The sequence below is a fragment of the Mya arenaria genome, chromosome 10 (genome assembly GCF_026914265.1).
Source record: "Mya arenaria isolate MELC-2E11 chromosome 10, ASM2691426v1".
Taxonomy (NCBI): Eukaryota; Metazoa; Mollusca; class Bivalvia; order Myida; family Myidae; genus Mya; species Mya arenaria.
Window position 1 is genome coordinate 22,967,170 of NC_069131.1, and position 22,600 is coordinate 22,989,769.

A 22,600-nucleotide genomic window follows, 5' to 3' on the forward strand; every position below is an offset into this window, starting at 1 on the left:
CAGAATGCACTAGATTGCACCATGGTTTTCAAAATTTTCAAGTTTGCCCTGAACGCCCCAGCACATTTATGAATCCACATGAATAGAGGGGTAGCTACGCCCCTGACATAATTGAAACCACAGTGTGGCTAAACAACACTTGTATGTTTATCCTACGCAGTGATCTCCCATGGAAATGCAATCGTCAAAGTATCTGAAGGGGATGTTTATATGGACTACATTTGAAATGCACCAAGTGTTTAAAAAAGTTGATTTCAGTCACGAAGAGAATCAACCATACTCCACACTTGTTGGAGTAAGATGAAATGTCCACTTTTTCGCGAGAAAGAAAGTACATTGAAAATTTTCATTTGATTCAAGTGACTATTTTTTATAAATATGTTGCAATACATAAAATACGTTATTTTTTTTATAATTGTTTACCCATGTTGAATTTTATTTGGCAAAATTATAAGAGATTTATATACGAGGGCAAAGCCAGAAGTTCGTGGAAAAGCTTGATAAAATGAAAACAATATGCAGCATATCTTTTAAACTTTCATACAATAATAATCAGGTAATTTGAAATTAAGAATGCGAGTTTCATCGTAAAGCATGTTAAAACGACAACGTAGTGATCACTATGGAAACAGGTGGTCGCGTATTCCTCCGCAGTTGCTAAAATAACCCATGACAATATCTTGTTTTGTTGACCACTCACATTGAAACCAATAAAACGGCGCGAAGGTATGCACATTTGACGTGACGTTAATAACGTGTGATGAAGTGAAGTTTTAAGTCAGTGCGTTTGTTTGTTTATTTCAAAGGAAACATTTTAGCTTGAACGGTATAGTTAAATTTTGTTTAAAATGACGCCAGAAGACAGATTGATAAAACGGACAGTGATACAGTTCTGTGTGAACCTAGGAAAAACTCCATCGCAAACACTTAAACTGATGAATGAAGCATCGAGTGAAACTCAAGAGAAGCGAATGCTCGTTTACAAGTGGCACAAGCGGTTCAGTGAGGGGCGGGAAAGCATTTGTGACGACGTGAGGTCTGGGCGACCGGTTTCACAAACTACGGAGTGTGACGTCGAGGCCGTGAAAAACATCGTTGACGCTGATCGTCGAGTCACTCTTTATGAAATATGCAAGATGTTGGACATGAGTTATGGGTCGGTACGGAGGATAATGAAAGACAGTTTGAAAATGAGTCGAGTGAGTGCGCGTTGGGTTCCACGGCTGCTGACTGAAGATGAGATGAACAAAAGAGTACGGGAATCACGCCGATTCTTAGCTCGGTACTAAAAGGAAGGAAACCGTTTTCTTGAGAAGATGGTCACTTGCGATGAAACCTGACTGTTTTATTACGACCCTGAGACAAAACAGCAAAGCAGTCAATGGAAGACTACCGGTTCCCCGCCTCCGAAGAAGGTACGACCATCCTGCTCGATAGGAAAGTATATGTTCATTGTCTTCTTTGATGTGCACGGTGTTATCCTACTCCATGCAGTTCCGCAGAGCCAATCTGTGACGGGTGCTTCCTACTCGAAGGTAAAGTGATATATAACAAAATTCATTTTTATCAATATTTAGGACTTGATAAAATCTGCATAAAACAATATTTTAAAAAGTTTATGATTAAAAATATGGGATTGAATAAGTGTTAGTTTTAATTATAATATTTGATGAAGTACGCAATACGCGACAAATGTTATAAGCCTCAGTTATGTTCTCCATTTAAGGTTTTGAGGCGTGACTTGTAGAGGGCGATGGCATTTAAGAGACCACAGGCTTTGCATGATGGGTGGATTCTTCACCAGGAAAATGCATCAGCGCATAGATCGGAGAGGCACAGACTACCGCGACAATTCAGCTTGAAGCGGAGATCCTCCCCCACCTCCCCCCCCCCCCACCCCCTTATTCGCCAGACCTACCACCATGCGATTTTGCCCTATTTCCGAAACTTAAATGTGAACTAAAGGTAAACGCTTCAATGACTTTCAGGCACTACAGAGTGAAGCTCAGACACGCCTGTATTCTTACAAGTCAGAGTGTTCAGTGACATTTACCGCAGTGGGTAGCGAGACATCGACGTTGTATTGCGGCGAACGGCTCTTACTTTGATAAGTTATGACGTTGACGTCAGATTCTGACGTTTGAACTGCGCGGGCTATACTGATCTCATGTTAATGAAAAAGCTGTAGTTTCCTTTATATTTTATGTATCAGTTTGAAGTTTTATATGTCATTTACCGCTGAAATAGATTTTATAGCGAGCTGACGTTCGTTGAAAAATATTAAAATATGTTGATTGTATTAAGCAATTCCACGAACTTCTGGCTATACCCTCGTATTAAGAAACTCGGAAAGAATGTGAATGGTTTGGACCGGCTTCTTCAGCCGCTAAAGAGGATATGATTATGACATACTTTTTTTTAAATCTTTCGAACATGAGTTTTTGAGTGAATATAAGCGAAGCGTTAAGGGTTTTAAAAATGCATCTTTTACTTGGATTTTATAGATTGTTAATACGAAATAAAGTATGGCGTATCAAACGAAGTGTTAAAGCTAAGCTATTGATGGCTGAAACCCTTCAATAAATGTTGATATGTGCTAACATATAGTCTTTGAAGTCCAATATTTGGAAATGCGTTAATAACCCGATTCAACAAAAGGCTGTTGCACAATCAGTTGATTGACATACTCACGTGATAAACCAATAACTTCCATTAAGGTTAAAATATTCAACACCTTAGTATGAGTCCCTGTGGGCGAGTGGATAAGCGATCCGTTTTTATTCTATGTGTTATCTGCACCCCTATGTGCTTGCTCCCAACTTGAACAAGATTAATTTTTAACACTTCAATCGTTTTTAAAAATGCAATTGAAGTATAAAAGAAAATCAACCTGGTTACTATTACTTCTGCAATTTCAGTACCAAGGAGTAAAATAAATATACATGTAAGTGTTTTCAGATGCATTACGAGAAAAAATATGATTGGTGCCAAAACATGAGAGAGTCTCTTTAAACGGAAAAGTTTTGGCAGTTACTCAGTCAGATGGTGATAAATATAATGCATAGCATCATCGCTCTGGAGTACGAGAACGTTGTATACAGAGTATTTTTTTACTGAACATGCGTCTGTTTATGTTGATGTCATAAAAGGTTTAAACTTTTTAAAGGAACTATAACATTATGAAACAACAAACTGATTACAGATATCAGTGGCAGATCCAGAAATTGACTTAAGAAGGGGTACGTGAAACTCATGGGCTTAATCTGTCCACATCCGTCCCTCCCTCAGAACAGAAAATGTTGGACCGGGGTGGGGGTTAGACTCCCCTAATTTATAGTCCGAAATAGTGCATTTTTATCTTAATATTGTATTTTTCCCGATATTGACTGAGAACATATTATAAACGGACGATTCAAAGGGGTGGGGGACGGCGCGCGCGCTGGGACCGATCCCCCCAACCCTCATTGAATCTGCAATTGAGTACATGCATTAAAACCGTCTCCGTAGCCTATTGGTTAAGGCGTTCTATACCCTTCATTCAATTGACTTAATACTTCACACAATTGTTCAGGACCATCAGCCAATGAGGTTACATAACTCCATATCCTTAATACAAGTTATGGCCCCTGATTGACTTAGGTTAAAGTTTTAGGCAAGTAAAATTTAAGGGGAAGTTGGAATTTAATAAAAAAAAAATTCCATGGGTCACAATGAACCCAATGAACAATGTTCTTTAATCATGAGCTAACTGTTCAAGCGTTAACAGACACATTCGTATGCAGACGAAACTTGTATTGTTTTTACAAGCACAGAACTTGTATTTGGCATTTACAGTTTATATATACTTCAACTGAAAGTTCTATTTAACCATAATATATCAAAAAATAAGTCACCATTCACTAGCGGATTGAGAAGGGGGTGCAGTTGGCGTGCGCTCCCTCTAAAATCGTCCAACTTTACTTTTTGTGTCAATATATGAGAAGAAAATAATAAAATATACACATAATGCATCATTTCCGACTACAAATTGTTATAATTTATTGATTGAGTAACCCTCAATCCTCCTGCAAACGCCCCTAAGTAACGCCCCCTTCTAACGAGAACTCCTGGATCCGCCCCTAGTCATTATATAGTTTGTTTATCAAACGGTACATAGACCAAGTGACTGAATCTGACTTGCATTTAATGAATGATGGTCTGTAAAAGATTTCCGATGAATATCCTATGAAATTTGCAGTCCTCCCGTTTCGACTGGTCATTGTTTGTGGATTTATTATACACAATTATAAAAAAATACTATTACCAAGTTGTCTCTTAAGGTTACGGGAGCCTTCACTGTCAAAAGTAAGATATATATAATTTGTCCCCCTAATGCCATAAAATATGGATGGTCCCCTTAATGCCTCAAAAATAATATTATATATACACTGGTCTCCATAAACCCTTCTACATATATACCTGTCCCCTTAAAACCTGCAACATACTTACAAATTATTAAGGAGACCGCAAATTACGTATATTTTTTGTTAATTAATTTAAGAAGCCTAAATTTTGTACTCATAATAAATGATCATTTCAATACTAAATTATTAACAAAAAAGCAAAATAAAGTATAAAACAAAAAATATACAAATTGTCTCCTTAATGCCGTAAAAAATATACGGTCTCCTTAATGCCCTAAGTAGATATATATATATATATATATATATATATTTATATATATATATATATATATATATATATATATATATATATATATATATATATATATATATATATATATATATTTGTACATATGTATGCATATCTCCTTTTAGGAGGAAATAAAGATTTTGATTGATTTGATTGATTGATTGATTGAATTATTCAAAGACTTAAAACTTAAAAGTATGCTCCGAACAAGATTGCAAGAACTCTAAAAATACCATACCCAAAGTAATGTTTCTTTTGAACAGCACTTTTTCTCAACGCATTCAATATATGTGGATGATGTTTGAAGGCAAAAATGGAGTTCTTGAAAAAAGTGGAATTGTCCCAGGACAGACGGACATATGGACGGACGGGATTAGGTGAACCCTATAACTATAGCTCACACCACTACGCGGTTAGGCTATTAAGTAAGGAAAAAATATCATTTTTTTTGTTTCACTATTTGAAAACAAATGTCTTTTTATGTCTCTGATATATCTCTATTAGCCACCGAGAACATATAATAACATTCTAACACATGACATGTAAGTTTCTTTTTTTTGCCATTTTAGCTGGCCTTGGCATGGCAGAATAATATTTTTTAAAACAGAAACAAAGACTTAAAATCAAACGCAAGTTATGTTAGGGAATAGCCAAACATCTTTGCCAACACTTAATCATATGGCCCCAATTTCTCGAAACTTCTTATGCTTAACAGGCTTAAGTCGCTTATTTCAATTAGCCAACATACTGAAAATGGATTTTTATAAATGAAAAATGTTTTTTTCTCTGATAATCATACAGATTATTCCTACATAATTTCTTAACATTCTTGAAGGAAGAAGTTAATATAACTCATTTAATAGAACAACAAAAATAGTGAGATTAGCTTAATCTTGTTATAAGCGGCTTAATAAGTTTCGAGAAATTGGGGCCTGGATATGCAGGTATAGAGCACTATAAACACATACAGTTCTTGGTTACAATAAAGCGACTAAAATATCTTCCGGTTAATAACAGATGTTAGTTGAATGTGTTTTTTTTTCAAGTTTTATTATTCGCTTAAGACGCCGTTCATTCTGCTGGAAATATATATATAACCGTATAGAAACATTGACAGCTGCAATGTTCCCAATTCAGAATTCACTGTTAAACTCGCTCAACAGAATGTAGTAATTTTAGAGAAAATATTTTGATTCCACCCATGAACAATGTACAATAACAGCGAATTTCAAATCGGATTGTCCACTGCTATTAACCTCATCTCGTTCGATTCGCACAAACTTCTTGCTACCATGGTCAGCATATTTGCACTGCATTTCATGCTACCATGGTCACCATATTTGCATTGCATTTCATTAAGGATACTTTAAGTACCAACCAACTTACCACCGTGGTATTTCGACGCTCATGTGTTATATGAAAATTATTTATTTATGTCAATTGTAAGAAAGTATAATCTGTATCTCGTTAATTTAACACTACCTGCAGGTCCACAGCGAGGCGGTGCGCCTCATTCAGCAGACGTTTCTGTTCCTCCCTCTCCTTGCCCCAGGCCACCTCCATACGGTACTGCACGTCCTGTGACCTGGACTGGACCTGGACAAACACACCCAGCTGCTCCTCCAACTGCAATGTACATCATTAGTATGAAGTACAAAACAACGTGACGTCGTATTTTACACTTCCCTATTCTGCACAATGCTAATACCACTCCTCACTCCAATGGATATTACTCCTGCAAACATTTATACTTACTGCCGAAAATGGTAACAAAATAATCATGAATAAATTATCTATCAACTGTAGTACGGGTTTTATCTAATTATGTGAAACAAAATAAAACGAGCAAAAAGTTTCACAAGCATTTTTGGTAATATGTCGTTTTTCTGCCGGGATTGGGACGTTTTGACTGACATTTTATACTTCCGATTTCGGATGTTTGAAGATTTGTTTTACCTGCAGCCAATGGTTTAACGTGTTCTGATTATTGCTTTGCATATCCTGACTTCTGACACTTGGCAATCAAATTCGACATAGGTCCTCAAGGGGTTCTCACATAGGTCAACACGGTTAACAACCGATGTAAACAAACAAGTAAGTGACCCTGATGATAATTAAGGATAGTATGTGTTGATTTTGATTGATGGGAAACGTAGGTGTTGAACAGTATAAAACCCTTAAAATAACATACACTCTTGTTATCAGTAATTTATATTTTCCATAAATGCATTATTTAGTAAGTAGTTAAAGTATTATCACTCAAATTTTATGCTTGTTATACATGTGTATGTATTGATTTTGAATAAGAGTGTCACTTTAAATGATTGGTGAATGCTAAAAGATGAACTGTGGTGTACTATAGTGTCATAAGGTAGAAATACCGTGTTTTATAATCATTTCTTCCAAATTAAACTTTGTATCCTTCATAAGAACCATTGTTTTCGACATTTATTAATCCTTTTTGATAAATTTAAACAATTTTATTAATTTTGGTAATCTTATTTGGGAATAAGAGTGCATCTTTAATGACTTTCAAATACCTGGTTAATCTTGCTGTTTAGTTGTGCTCTCTCCATGTCCCAATTTCGCCTCTCCGTGGTCATCTTGTTGATGAGTTCAGACCTTTCGACCTCTTGGGCACTCAGCTGGCGCTTTAAGGCCTCTATTTGTTGCTTGAGGTGTGCAGCTATCTCCTTGCCCTCTTCAATCTGAAATGGACAAAACATACAATATAGATAACTGGATGTACCTCTGGGTGTATGTTGAAGATAAATAGCATAATGGACAATTACCTCAAAGTGCAGCTTTCTCTTTGACCTCGTCGATATATTGTGGAAAAATAACATACTGCATAATTACCAAAAAGTGCTCCTTTCTTTTTGACCCCCGCCACCCTTAATCCGTTGTGGATGAATACCATACTGGATAGTAATCAGGTGATATCTCTTTCCCTCCTCAATATATAAATTACGTAGGTAAATAAATACTTTATATGTATACTTATTTAGCATAACAACTTGTTTTCAACACCCGCTGCACCGCTTGTTTTACTTCATAGCTGTTTTCCCGTATGTTTTTTTCAAATTCGCTCTTTATTGTTTGTTAAATGTATGCTGTTGCTTACTATGTATCAAATGTTAAATACGAGTGTTTTTAGCTTTTAAATATTGTTGACTAAGTGTATCACTAAAGTTTTCTTATGGCATACATGTAATGTTATGTTTATACATATCGCGAAAATTACCTGTTTTATATGACTCTCTAATACACTCCTTTCGTCTTTCCAGCGAGACAGATCATGAGTGTACGTGTTTTTAATGGAGGCCATTCCCTTCTGTACACCGGTAATGATGTCATGATCGAGATGTTTCTCGCGCTGAAGCTTTTCTACAACCTCAAGCAGGGCAAAGTGTTCCTTCTGTAGCCTGCAGATGGTAAAAAGGTTATATAATGGGTTTTCTTGCTACTTGAATATTGCATGAATATTTCTCTTTGTTTTAATTATTGCGCAAAAAAGAAACTATTTTAAATGATCTAGATTCATGTTCAATAATTGGTATGGGGCCCGGTTTCACCTCTTTTAGTAATAGTTAGATGACTATTATTAAAAAGAATGGGCGGAGTAAGTATAGAGAACGAGCCCCTCTTAATCATGAGGGTATAACTTTAGATCATATAACTGACTAAGAATTAACACAACGTAAAACCTGACGCAGAAAGTTTGTCTCGGATAAGAGACAATAGCCGGACATTTAAACACGCGCAAACGTTGAAATTCTTTTTGGTTAAGTCTTGTACTTGAAATTGCATTGGCTGAAAATTTAGGTTGTATTCTAAAGTGGTTTATGACAAGGTGGTCATTTTATAATTTGCTCGTCTAAAATTGTTCGTGAAACCGTACCGAGTTGTTTTATGTTCGTATTGTTAACTAATTGAAGTCGAATATATGGAAAACAATACCCCACTTACCTGTCTAGTTGCGTTTCATATCGGACCTTCATGCCCATATATTCGGCGCGCAAGATCTTCTCGTGGTGGTGGAGCTGATAGTTAATATCATCCTGGAATATAGACACAGCTAATAGTTAATATCATCCTGAAATACAGACACAGCTGATTGTTAATATCATCCTGGAATATAGACATAGCTGATAGTTAATATCATCCTGGAATATAGACATAGCTGATAGTTAATATATTCATATGATATAGTCATGTCATCTAATTGTACAATCACATGTGGTTTTTCCCCTTTGATTTTTTATTTTGCGATTGCTATCTACACGGGGTGGCTGAAATAACTACGTTTCCACGTTATCGCGTACCTTTATCTCTCTTTTTAACCAATAAATGCTAGCAAGCTTAAGTGACCTACATTGTATTACATTCGTTTAGTCTCGAAAATTCCACAGGTGGAAGAAAATACTATTGAAAGCATTTCACGACTTAGCTCCTTCAGCATTGACTAAATGTAAAGCTTTATAACCTAATTGTTATCTTTGTTTTGGTTTTTAGTGAATACATATGAAATGTTTTCTTTAATGAATTAGAGAAATGATAGTCACCTGTCCACGTAGTATGTTAAGTTCATCCGTCATCTTGTCATTATTTGTCATCTCATGAGTCAACATCCTGATCTTCGACGTCAGCTCTTCAGTCAGTTTGAATTTATCCGTCTTAAGAACCCTGATGGCGTTTTCATGTTCCATCTTTGTCAACCTTAACTCATGCACTAACTTTTCCCTAGTTTCCAAAATGTTGTGAACCTCCTTTCTAAGTGTTTGTATTGCTTTGGACTCTTTCTCTGCACTAGTAGCTTCATACAGTGCTATTTTCTCATTAACTATATTAAGCTGTGTCCCCAGTGAGGATCTATCTCTTTCCCACATAAGCATCGCTTCACTTAGAGCTTGCTTCGCTTTATCCAGTTCATTTTGCAATGTTTCTTTATCTTGATGCAGTTCGCTTATGTTGCTCATAAGATTTTCAACATCTGACTGAAGACGCTCATTTTCTGTTTCAATTTCGCTCTTTTCTCCCTGAAAATTGTATAAATAATTTGAAAAATCAAAACTTTGAATACAGTTCAAATTTATCAATAAAATTTTGATGTAAAAAATACTACTAAGGTATTGAAATATGAAAGTATGACTTTTGGCCGACGTAAATAAATTCTCTCGTTTTGGATAGTGTTTGGCATATTCATACATATTAGAAAACGTTGCTGTACATATTTTTAACATATGTATCAAGAACGGGCACAACATTATCTTGGCTTTCCATGTACCCGTGAATACCACACAATACCTTAAGCGTTTCTTCAATTTTCAGCTCCAGCTCAGTGATAGTGGACTCGCTCTCTTTTCGTTTTAGGACGGCCTCGTGCATCTCTTCTTCAAGGTAGTGCACTTCCTCTGCCTTCTCTTCCAGCTGGGAGTTGAGTACCCTCACTTTCTCCTCTGCGTCTGAAAGGGAATGGATGTCTGTGTACATTAAGCAAAAGCGCCACAGTGCAAACGTCAACGCTCTACTTGCTTCTATCGGTCGAACAAGGGACATAACTCAATCAATATTTAAGCTAGAGTTACGCATCTTGTCATACTTTAAGGCATTGTCTTTTGATTATTTTGAACGACTTTTGAGCTTTGGCAAAAATGTAAATTTTTGTACGCCGTTAACGCCGACGACGGAGATACCAAGGCTATCACAATACTCAATAGTAACCCGAGTTTTTATCGTCGAAGCAGAGACGAGCTAATAAAAGTTATTAAACAATTGCTATAATAAGACCTCTTAATAAGGACATCATTTATAGATTGGCTACTGATATTGACCATGTAATTTATATTGCTCACTTTATTATTTGTTCTCCAATAATGACTTTTGTGTGTGTTGGCGTGTGTAGTTCGCGTACTTTGTTTAAATGGACCTGAGCGCTCTTAGTATTTATATATATATATACTTAAATTACTTGCTTTTCTGTGTCTATAGATGTTAAATAAGCTTATTTAAGCACTTTCAATAGTACAGACGATGTTCTTTCAGATAGCTTCAACATTTGAAAACATAACTCAAATCTTACTTCTCTAAGCTGCAAGGAAATGGAACTGATAATTATGGGTTTTTAACTTGTAGCCAATGTATTGACGCTGATTCGAAACACGTGTTAGAGGTAAGATATTATATTGATGCATTTATTTTGTTAAAATATCAAGCAAATTATGATTGTCCAATAGTAGACATGAACCATCAATAATTTTCAAAACATGGTTTAAGTGTTCATTTCTTGATTGCTACAAGCTAGAATGTTGAGGGTTCTACGAGAGAGTGAAAAACGATTTATAATTTGTCTGCATACAAATTTCCAAATATTGTATGATAGAACATTGAATGTAATACACAAAATAAGCTTTGCAAATTATCACTTACCCAATGAAATACAATTGACATCCCACTTAAACAATTAATAAAATATGTCTTATATTCATTTAAAATAACTTTAACTTGCTATTTAAATGAAGAAAACGAGCTGAATATTTAGGATCGAATTCCGGGACTGACACTTTTTACTGTTAATCCAGGCTTTTTGCGTGCTTGCGTTGTATTTAGAAAGGAGAACGGGCCAATCTTTCAAAACACTGTGTTATATCAAGATAATATTTCACTGATTTTAGATAGTGAGATATCAATTTTACTTCGCTGATAAAATTATATAAACCACCGGAAAGCGAAAATCATAACTATTGGTAAAGCATTTATTATGTGCTTTCCGGAGATTTGTTGAGACTATCTATGTAATAAAACAGTTTGTTCACTGTTTGGAATTTCAAATGAAATGTTCATTGTTTTGAAATTCGAGCCCACTCCCTCGTCAAAATACAACGTCAGCATACGTTGAGTAGGACACAATTTTAACGGCGTTATTTCCGAAATGACGTTACGTTCGCATAAAATTTGGAGCGTATGTATTTTTCTCTGCGAAGAGTAAACACAATATAAGGGTGCATAGCCGGGTAAAAATATTGTGCAAAAACATGAAAGGTTGCGCAAAGAGTGTAATTATCACTTCGTTGGAAATAAGTGTCAGATCAAGAAAAACAACTAAGCCATGTGCGTATCTTATACCGTCCAGATACTATCAAGTATACACCTATGGTTTAGGATTTATTACATTGTTTATGTAAAGTTGCTTACATTGTGATGCGCATACATACATTTTTATTATAAAAAATACTGGTTCGTCAACAGTGCATACATATTCCTTTTAAATAGTTCATGAATATGATGTTGGCTTATTTCAAATATGTTTTGTTAAATACAATTTATTTTATCCTTCAATTAATTTAATAAAAACACACATTTTCTTCAGTGTAAGATGACAATTAATTTCACCAAGCCTGTAGACGCCAATGGTTAACTAAAGCTTTTGATGCTCAATGAAAAATATTGCGACCTTCCACTATAACAAGTATGTATCCCATATATAAAATCCACTACAAACCGTGGAGTTTGTGTTGTCTGGCCTTGAGATTTTCTGTGATTTCCTTGATAGTTTTCTCTCTCTGTGAAATCTGTTCGAAGAGGGACTGCATATCTTCCTCTCTTTGTTTGATAATCTCCTCTTGTTCCTGAATTAGTTCATCCTTGCGAGCTATCTGACCTGAAAATAGAACAAGTTTTAAATTGAAAGAACATGCTACACTGCTCAAAATTTTAAAGCGAATGGTGCAACAAAAACGTGTGTTTCTGATTTCATGACAGACCACGTGACATTTTTTTAACCTAGCTGTAAATTTGTTCTCCTTTTGGATATATTTTAGTTGCAGGTCTTACTGCACCGGAACTACACGTAACTGTACAATTTTATAGATCTTTCATGTTTAGGTTTAGGGTAAGCTCAATACGATATAAGTCCAATAACTCCAAGGTATGATTAATCTAAGATGAAAAGGAAAAAGATAAAAAAATGTATAATTATATTCATGTCTGTCATTAATATTGTTGTTCTGCACATACTGATGTGATTTAAATATGGCATTGCTTAGATTTCTAAAACCAATAATTGAAGTATTTTGTGGCTTATTTGTAGTTAATTCGATGTATTATATAGGTATCATTTTATCTTCATTTGTTGATTTCCATGTTTGTAGATAGGTAACACGAATGTTCTTCTCATTTTGCCAATATTCCGACCTACTGACCTAATTTTGTGGCATTGAAATCAGAAACAAACACAGTGTTTATGCCTAAAATGACTCGTACGCCTAAATAAGTAGTTATGGTTTTCTTCTAAGACAATAAAGAAAACAAGAAATCTTTCAAACCAGAAACCATCCGCAAATCAAACGCGTATGTTTATCAGCAGGTAAGAAGGAAATTAGATCAATCTTGGCTTTGAATGATTTGCCAAAATATCATTTTAAACATTATCATATGCAAAACAAAGCTTGCAACTGCAATAAAGAAACATTTGTTTTTGAAGTTACATACTGATTGCATAGCAGTATGCTTAAATTATTCTTTTCATTTTATGACTTTTGCAGCTGTAGAAAAAGAGCATGTGAGCATTCTTATTCTTAAAACAAGTTCAGCACTTCATATTTTCTTTCATCTGTATTGATGAGGTTTAGATTCGCAATACCTACTTGATATTTAAACGTCTTGAATAATAACAGTACACATTTACCAACAAAAAACACAAAATTTCACCAATTTGTTTTACGCATAAAACAAAAGTTCAGTTTAATAGGCAACACAGTGCTCTATATGTTTTACTAGCCTTACTTAGTATGTCGCCTAAGCTGTTTTAAAACTAAACAACTATATAGCTGTATCGTATACCTGTTAATAAGATGATAATTTACCTTTCCAGCAATGATCGTCTATCGGTCTTCAATGAATATCACGCATAATCGTTCAGAATTGCAATCCCTTTATTAAGATTTTACATACAATGTTTTAACAATTACTTAATATTTAAACCAACTTTAGGTTTTTCCACTTATCCATCTCTTTAAAGGAACACGTCTTTCTTCAGTCGTTCCACCGTTCATCCGTTCCTCTATAACGCTTGTTTTTATTTACAATTCATACTGTTACAACGCTCATATCTGTCTTAGACAGAAATGCATATTACCTTTTGTCCTTCATTCGTGCTGCCTAAGCTATCATTGATATGCATGTACTTTATGCTGCAAATCTAATCAACAAAAAGTGATTCATTTTGTTGCGCATTCCGACTCCTGCATTAGAACCCATTGTACCTTAATATATGCATCCTGGTTTTAGAACTGATTGGTGCACAAATTTATACTTGGGACACTTTTTTCTCAAGGACAGTATTTGTGAATTAGATACAATTAAGCGGATTTTTGAAATGAATCACTGTCCATGCACTTTCATAAGCAAGTTATTTTGTGTCAATGCTAGGCTGGAAAGAAGATTTCATTCTGTTTGTATTCTAATTGTTTTGCCGGAGAACCCGTTATACCCTCAGGATGAATAGTTTTAAAGTACTCTCAGTTTTATGCTTATGATTCATGCTTTTGAAGTATTATAGTCCAAAAGATGCATTCGAGCAGGTTTTAAAATGAATAACGAAATACTTACTTGTCTTTTCTTTCAGACCATTATCCCTCTCCTTCAAAAATATATCCTTCATTCGGTCCTCCTCTCTCTGCCGCACTAGCTGATCTTCCAGCCGCCGCACTTCCGCAGTCCGTGCCGCCGAACGCTGCTCGGCCGCCTGACGCTCCCGCTCGCTGCTGTTATATTTTGTCACCAACCCTTCGTTGATCTGATAGAACATATTTGTTTTTATCTTGATAAAGATTCGTGATCAAAACATGTAGAACATACTTTTATCTTGATTAAGATTCGTTTTCAAATTATGCAGCGGCAAAAGAAAAACACACGATACAGAATTATAATCATGTATTCAAGATGAACATAAGCATGATGAGCCTGAGCCTGTCACCCAGGATTACTGCGATTGTATTTGACCACCTGGCCCCAATTTTTTCGAAACTTCTTAAGTCCCTTAGATCAGGATTAAGCTAAGCTCACTATTTTTGTTTTTCAATACTTTGCGTAATAACTTCTTTAAGAGTTGTTATACTTTGATTAGGAGTTATGTTTATTATAATCACAAATTACCATTTTTCATTTATAAAAATCCAATTTAAGTATGTATTTTGGCTAATTAAAATAAGCTAATTAAGCCTGTTAAGCTTAAGAAGTTTCAAGAAATTGAGGCCTGAATGTTATCGACCATTCCAAAGTCAAGTTATTCTGATGTTGTCTTTTAGATAGTTTGCTCAAAAACAATATGATTGGTTAAAAGTAACTATTGACCAATCAATAAACATTTCGGCTTTTCATCACCAAACCAAAGAATACGTTTTATACATTTGGCTGCTGGATTTTAAAAATAACATAAAGCAAAACTAATGGTCTATCCTGTCACTCTCGCTTGTTGCTATCATACAGACTCAACCATCCATTGCCAGAGTTCAAACACATACTTAGGATACAGACATGAATATGTTATATGGAGAACAACTGTGGTAGCTCATTATCTCTGCTCTACGCTTCTTGAATCAACAGCAGCTGAACGTTGCTACTCCAATATTGTAACTTAACAGTAAAAAGGGAACGTTTAACTATTTGCCTTCATACCTGAGTAACTTCCTCAATTCGACCTTGTAGTTCTTCTGCCTTGGTCTTGAAAGAGATCAATTCCTCACACAGTTCGTCCTTCACAGACTGGAGCTCTGAACACGTGCGGCAATAGCGATCCTACGGAAGAAACGTGTTGACGCTGTCATAGTGGTGGTTTAATTATACAATTTTAGAACCGTGGCTATAAACCAGCATGTAAACCAATGTATTTAGACACCTGCAACTAACTGAATAGAACCTAAATAAGTTATCCACATGTTAGCTGTTTGCTTATTTGTAAATAAAAAGTATATCAACATAGACTATTTTTTAATCATAATCAATCAATAAACATTTTGGCTGACTTCAACCAAAGCAAAATAAACGGACCGTTTTTAATACAATTTGCTGCTTGCATTACTTTTAATAAGGTGTCCTAAAGTTATCGCTGCATATTCGAATGATTTGATTGTTTTTTGGGCTTCATTAACTTTGTCTTCAATTTTAATACTGGCTAAGAATTCAAACCACGTAAATAGGTTAAAATAGCGAAAATATGACCCTAAGATAATTTCAATTAACAATTATCGTTACTGAAACGTCCCCCTTCATATGCTTCTTTGTCGGAGAATGCATATTAAGAACGCTTTAGTGCAATATTAAAACAATATCATTTTTGAGGATATGATTTTCTTTATTAATATGAGAGGATTCCGTGTGTGCCAAATTTATCTCAATATAAAATAAATACATCATTTTCCTTTAATTGGAATATCTCAATGAAAGATTAAATGAAAATATAAATCAATCAAACCTATCACTCTAGAAAATATTAATCCTCCCGTCAGAGAATTACCCTCAGTGGTAAAACAGATATGCTCTAATGAAAGACTTTGGAGGAAACATTGACTGAAGACGGATGTCACACACATGGTAACAATTACTCAAATGTTAATAGCTACTGTCACAATATCACAAATTAATTTACAATGAAAATAGCAATCTCGGTGTTCCTGGGATTAACGATATTTTTTGTACATTTTGAGCATTGTTTAATAGTGTAGGACTGATTGACTGGTCTTCTGTGTTTTGTTGTTATATGACCTCGCTGAATTATGTCAGATAGTTGCTTGCTCTCAAGAATGCATCATAAAGGAGAAACGGGACACTGTATAGCAGCAAACCACTATATCTAACTTATATTTTTTAAAGAGAAGTTGTTGGCCTAATGCCAATGCGTTTATTATCTCGGTCTTATAATACAATCAAAATACAAGCTGATTATTGCTGTTCAAAATACTTATTGTTGAAATATATTTGATAATGAAATTTTTGAAAAACATTATATTATTTTTGAAATATATTCATCCATCCCAATACATGTTGTTTTTGTTTTTGTTTCTCAATTTTATATTATATGATATTTGAAAGGTCAGTGTGACTGACTGTTCCAAAGCAATGTGTATATTTAAATGACTGCATTTATTGGAGTGTTGATAACAAGTGATTTTAGTCGGTTTATTGTACATAATTCACATGTATTTTCTGTGTTTCTGTTATATTTCCAACAATCGTTTTCATTATGTAGCGGTGTTTAAAATAAATTGATTTAGCTACTTCTCCGCTTTAAGTAGTGTCAGTTGTTTATGATCAAACCAAAAAGCTACAATGGATTAAAAATATTTTGTACTAATACAAATATATTCAGCCACTTTCAATTGTTTAACCCTAACTCAAATGTGTAATAGCTACACCATACACTATCAGAAATAGTTCCTTCATCTAAAACAAAATATCTACTCGTTAATGTACTAAATAATCTTTGCAATCACATACCTGCTCCTGTGGTGGTTCCTGACCGGAGGCAGCACTGCTTGTTCCAACAGCACGACGCTGTTGTCGAGGAGATGGCAAGCGATCCGTTTCCACTTTTCGTAACTTCTCCGTGAGGCTTCGTATCTGGTCATTAGCCATAACGGCATGTTTTTGGCTCTCCTTTAGCTATAAAATAGAATGATCTTCGTTGTACATAGTGGTACTTATACTATCGCCAGCGTCTGGTGATAAAGGCATGGTGTTGATAGTTATTTTCATCATTATATCTAGCTTTCTGGTACTTATCACTAGCGGATCAAAGAGGGCTTTAATCTTTCCAAATTTCACGATTCATGTAAAACAATTGCCACATTTGCACATTGCAATGATTTGAAAATATTTGGGGTGTCATAGGGATAGGATGGCCCTTTAAGTGTGCCATACACATTTCAAATCCTGGATACCCCCTTAGTTATTATTACATAATTGTGTTGCTACTAGTAGTGGTAGCTGTTCATCTTGGATTTCAATGATTTGTTTTTTATGAAATGATACTGATACAGTTGTATTTGAAATGTTGAAGCTGCTCACATGTTGACCTGTATGCCTTTGAAAAAAACGCCAATCTGAAATGAGGTCTAACCCACTGGCACCAGATTCCAAACTAAAGATTTCGATGCCAATATTGTGGAAAATTATTGAAACAATATTTTCTTCATACTTATGCACGTTGTTCTGTCCAAAGACAGTAAAAATGCATATTTATGAACAACAACAAAAAAATCAATAATGTTTCACATGATGATTGTAAATTTTTGTTTGGGTTGATCAGAAAAAATAGTTGAAAATAAAATGAGTTTGAAAATCCGGTGGCAGTGGTCCTACCACCCTAATTGCAGTCAATAGGCAACCATTACCTCTCTGATAGCAAGTACTCAAGATAACAAGGCTTCAGGCATATTACATTCTTTGCACATGCAGACCTTTTCAATAATTTACTTGAACATTGTCTAAGTAGAAGCAGTTAAACATCAATAGTTTATTCAATGGCAAAATGTTCCACCGCCAACTTCAAACATGACTCTACAAATGTTCTTGTTTTTTATGAAAGAAACATACAAGTAGTTTTTTAAGTGTTAGCATCGTATGCAATAGTTGGCAAGAGAGTTTTCAAAGAGAATACCGTGGCAAATTCTCGGTAACTTCGCTTTTAAATTTAATGCGATACACAGTACGCATTCATTGCAGTCTGTAGATTGAAACAAACTGGTAATATATGCCAAAGTGTCATTTCATCAAGATAATTTCACTCTGAGTGAAGACGAATTGTCAGAATCATTTGAATGGTTTCCTTGGAAAAAAAACAAAAAAACAATAGATGTTTGTTGTATGAAGTGTATGCGTTTTTACCTATGATTTTATCACTGCATGATATATATTTTGTTTTGTTATAAAAGTCTGTCTAAAATGTTAAAATTGAATGATGGCATGAATTCACAGGCCACTATACGTTCTCGGTGCTATAAATATAGCAGTTCCAATACATTTTGAGATCGTTATCACTAACTAGGGTTATTGTTTTGTAGTTTTATATGCTACAGATTGACATGATAAGAGGTATCTAAAAGCCTTGAGAGTTTGGCTAGATAGATTGCAGGATTGATTGGACATGGTTCGAGGGATGAAGGCGAAATGGATCTATCTGCCTTTTATGTTATGTCACTTAGAACCTTCTGTTCTCCACCTTTAAACGTATCTTGATTTTTATATTTTAGTGCACTAGTATAGTTTTTATTGTGACGCAAACCGAGATCTTAAAGGGACTAGACACCAGAAGGTCCCAAAATCGGCAAATACATTATTTCCACAAACCAAGCTTTGAATTGTCAATTACACGATTAAATAATTTGTCACTGTCTCAGCTGAGTTTACCCGTTTAAAATTAGCGCATAATAGTTTCCCTATTTATGATGTGTATGTTTAGCATGTGAACGACACCTGATTAGTACAGATACATATTCCGACGCGTTTTTTTTTATTTAACTGGGATTTACGTGGTGGAAAAAACAAGTAAATTTCGAATAGTGAAAATACGAAAACTGCATGAGCATAAGCGACGTGATACATCGGTTAGTAAGATTTAATGCGTTGTACACAACGCTATCAATTTGCCAATTTTCTCTTTTTCTTGCAATTGTAACATCTGGTGTTAGGTCCCTTTAACATGGAATCATATCACGTTTGGTTCCGTTTCTTGAATGCAGTTCATTTGTACGTGACATAGTAAAGTGAACACATTTACCTCCATATGTCCATAGCCAAAAGCAGGTTTGCTGACAAACTTTACGTACCTCCGATTGTAGAAGCTCTTTCTCGCGCATGTGCAGTTTTGTGTCATCAGACATGGCGGAGGCAGTGACGTCAGTCTCCGAAATCTCGATTTTCTTCTCTAAATACGAAACTTTTCTTCTCTCTTCAGCTAGGAGGGTTTCCAGTGATCGAATACGTTTCTTGAATTGTTCCTGAAAAGATAAAAAAATAACATAGTACATAGCTATCAGAACTACGGGAATGATACTGGCATTGCCTCAGTCATTGGCTAAGTTTAATTCTGTCAAATTTCATTTGTTAACACGTATGTAACATGTATTATCTGTTTTCATTTAAGAATACGATTTATGTTGAAAAGATGCAAATTGTTGTCAAGTCCTCTTAAATTACTTAAATTGGTAATATCAATTTGTGTTATCAATAGGAATGCTACATTTTCTAAAAGACATGCCACACTAGCCATATTAACCTAAAATATGTTTTAGTGTTCAGTCTTTCTTGTCTTTTTCGTTAACAATATTTCCAAACGAAGTAGACTTTGTTTTGTTTCGTTCTTTTCTCGAGAGTGTTGAAGTCGTCATAAATTTGAAGCTAAAACTCAACCCGCTGATAAAACTTGGCAGGAACATTAGCCCCGTTAACCCCTCAAAAACATTTCTTGATTTACGAATGTACTGACACGTGAGTTGCAGTTTTGAAGTATATAGGAAAATAATGATTTGTCTTCATGTTCACTCCATCATGAGTTCATCAATCAAGCTAGACAAGGTAAAAATAAAATAACAATGAAATATTATTTTCAATACGCCCAATCAAACAAGAGGCAGCTTGAGGCCTTAAGGTTCTCTGTTGAAAGATTTATATTAAAGCTAAGCAGAAGTTTGATGATTAAACTCATCTCGGCGTAAACACGGTGAGGTGCAAATTCCTTCGTCACACTTGCAAAGATTATTTTAGATATGGAAGTCTAATGAGACGAAAATGATTTCGACTTCGGAACAGAAGTTGTCATTCTCAACTCTACCCATAAGTTAAAAAGCCACGTGAATCCAAATCAATAAAAGAGCTCAAAGGTTTGCTTTTTTGAAAATGGTAATGATTAGTGATTGTATTATTAAAGAGAATGCTACAAGAAAGTAATGTTCTAAACCGGAATAAAAAAAAATGATTTAATGGTAAATGGAAAATTGACGAAAGCTAAGTAGGTCCGTTACTTTGCTAAGGAGTGTGTGAGTTTTGTTGGTGGTCAATAAGCCGGACAAGAGGATTTTCACCGGGCACTTTTGTTTCCCCACCACACTCTCGTGCAACATCGTATCAACGAAAGTGACTTAGACTAAGTAATATATCTTTCTTCACATTCATCGTAAAATAAATAAAATTTAAACTAACAAATGAGTAGTCCTAATTGTACGTAATCTTAAATGTTTTAGGTAATATTTATATTGATGTATACATGACGGCGGTACAAGTTCCTACCATTACACGACTTTTCAATGCAAACTTAACTTAAAAAAAACATTTTAATGAAGTCATCATTCTCCAAAGTTAACAAAAACCAAAAATTCCGTTTATTAAACCAGGAACAGAACCCTATTTTACCCCTATTTTTTGAGTTATTTATCAATATAAATATACATAAGTTCTTGAATACAATCCGTTAATTAAACCAGGGAAAGGACCCCGTTAAACCTTAAAACATTTCGTGATTTATGGCTGTTCTTGTACATGGTATATTGTACTTTGATATATATACAAGTGAAATTACCAGAAAACCTGTTAATGTAACCAGAAAAAGAACCCCGTTAAACCTTCAAACAGTTCTGATTTCTTAATGTTTTAATACACTGGTTCTTGCAGTTTAATGTTTACCAGTCGGAAGTGATTTCGTTTTCATATTAACCTTCTAACTTCAAAATGAGTAAATCATTCAAACCGATATAGGGAAGTTTTAAAATGAAGTAAAAGTAGATTTGATTTTATGTTTATCTAAGATTAATGCGTGTTAGCATAACTCACATATATTCCAATGCGAACTGTATGTTCAGATACTGCAGATTTCGTTTAAAAGAAAAAGCTTTTAAACTTTGGAGCAGGAAATCCTGTCACTCTAGCCATCCGCCCAAGATAAAATGCACACTCAACTCAAACTATTAGATAAAACGAAACATAATTCTGTGCACGTTGAATCTGCTAAATGAATTTGTTAATCTTCTCCACTTTGAAACAGGTCACTTGAGATTCAGTCATTGCAAACAATAATTATCACACAAACAGGGCTATACGCTTAAAACCCCAACAGACAATGCATTATGATACACGCGTTCTGATAAAATGTGCATCCATGCTTCCAGAATTAAATACTTTTATTTTGGTGTTCAATATATCGTTGAATTGAAATCGTTATTCACACCTAGACATGGTCATAAAAATCATTTTTAAACTAGCCGAGTCCAATACTTGACACAATATGACTTGTCTGTTGATGGATTTATATATTAGGGCAGATGAAACATTTGTTTAAATGTGTTCAGGTTCGACAAGGTCAAGTGAAAATTTCATGGCCATACGTTTAAATATGTTCTTAAATAAGTATGATCATATGGGAGAAAAACAAACTGTAGACTTCGGAACAGGAAAGTGGTCATGTTCATGTCTATGCCCAAGATAACAGACAAATGTGACGAGATAATGAGCCAACATAGATAGGCGGAACGCTTGGTTAAAAAGTTTGCTTCCTTGTATTATTGTTCTGTTTCACTAGACATACCGCAAGGCTATATCGCAAACATCAAGTTATAAGGTATTTTAATGTATTTGTATTTTATTGTGACGTTATGTGTCTATTGATGGGTGTCTTATAGGCCTTTATTTGTTTTCTTTCATCGTTAAAACTTTCGCTACTGGGCCGTTCCCTGTATATTCAATGTATTTTGTGAAAATGTAGGCTACATGTCAGGTATATTCTGAACCAGAATGCATTATCTTAATAATTTGTAGATGATATATGGACGACAGGCATCTCGGTCTTAATTCAACTCATTTGTATGCCTAATTGTACGTTAACACAGGTACTTTATTTACTACTTACAGGGCATTCGTC

The 22,600-nt window shown here is 34.7% G+C and overlaps 1 protein-coding gene across 1 annotated transcript in view; it reads right to left on the reverse strand.

Moving 5' to 3' along the window:
- Positions 1-22,600, reverse strand: part of LOC128206049 (uncharacterized) — a 208,400-nt gene that overhangs the window by 34,763 nt on the left and 151,037 nt on the right. The window contains exons 9-19 of the mRNA XM_052908182.1: positions 19,518-19,688; positions 17,188-17,352; positions 15,370-15,489; positions 14,302-14,488; positions 12,194-12,352; positions 10,000-10,157; positions 9,258-9,731; positions 8,662-8,753; positions 7,937-8,117; positions 7,233-7,400; positions 6,175-6,318 (exon numbers count right to left, since the gene is read on the reverse strand). Of these exons, the coding sequence (XP_052764142.1) occupies positions 6,175-6,318; positions 7,233-7,400; positions 7,937-8,117; positions 8,662-8,753; positions 9,258-9,731; positions 10,000-10,157; positions 12,194-12,352; positions 14,302-14,488; positions 15,370-15,489; positions 17,188-17,352; positions 19,518-19,688 (2,019 nt within the window). The remainder of the gene's footprint in view (positions 1-6,174; positions 6,319-7,232; positions 7,401-7,936; positions 8,118-8,661; positions 8,754-9,257; positions 9,732-9,999; positions 10,158-12,193; positions 12,353-14,301; positions 14,489-15,369; positions 15,490-17,187; positions 17,353-19,517; positions 19,689-22,600) is intronic.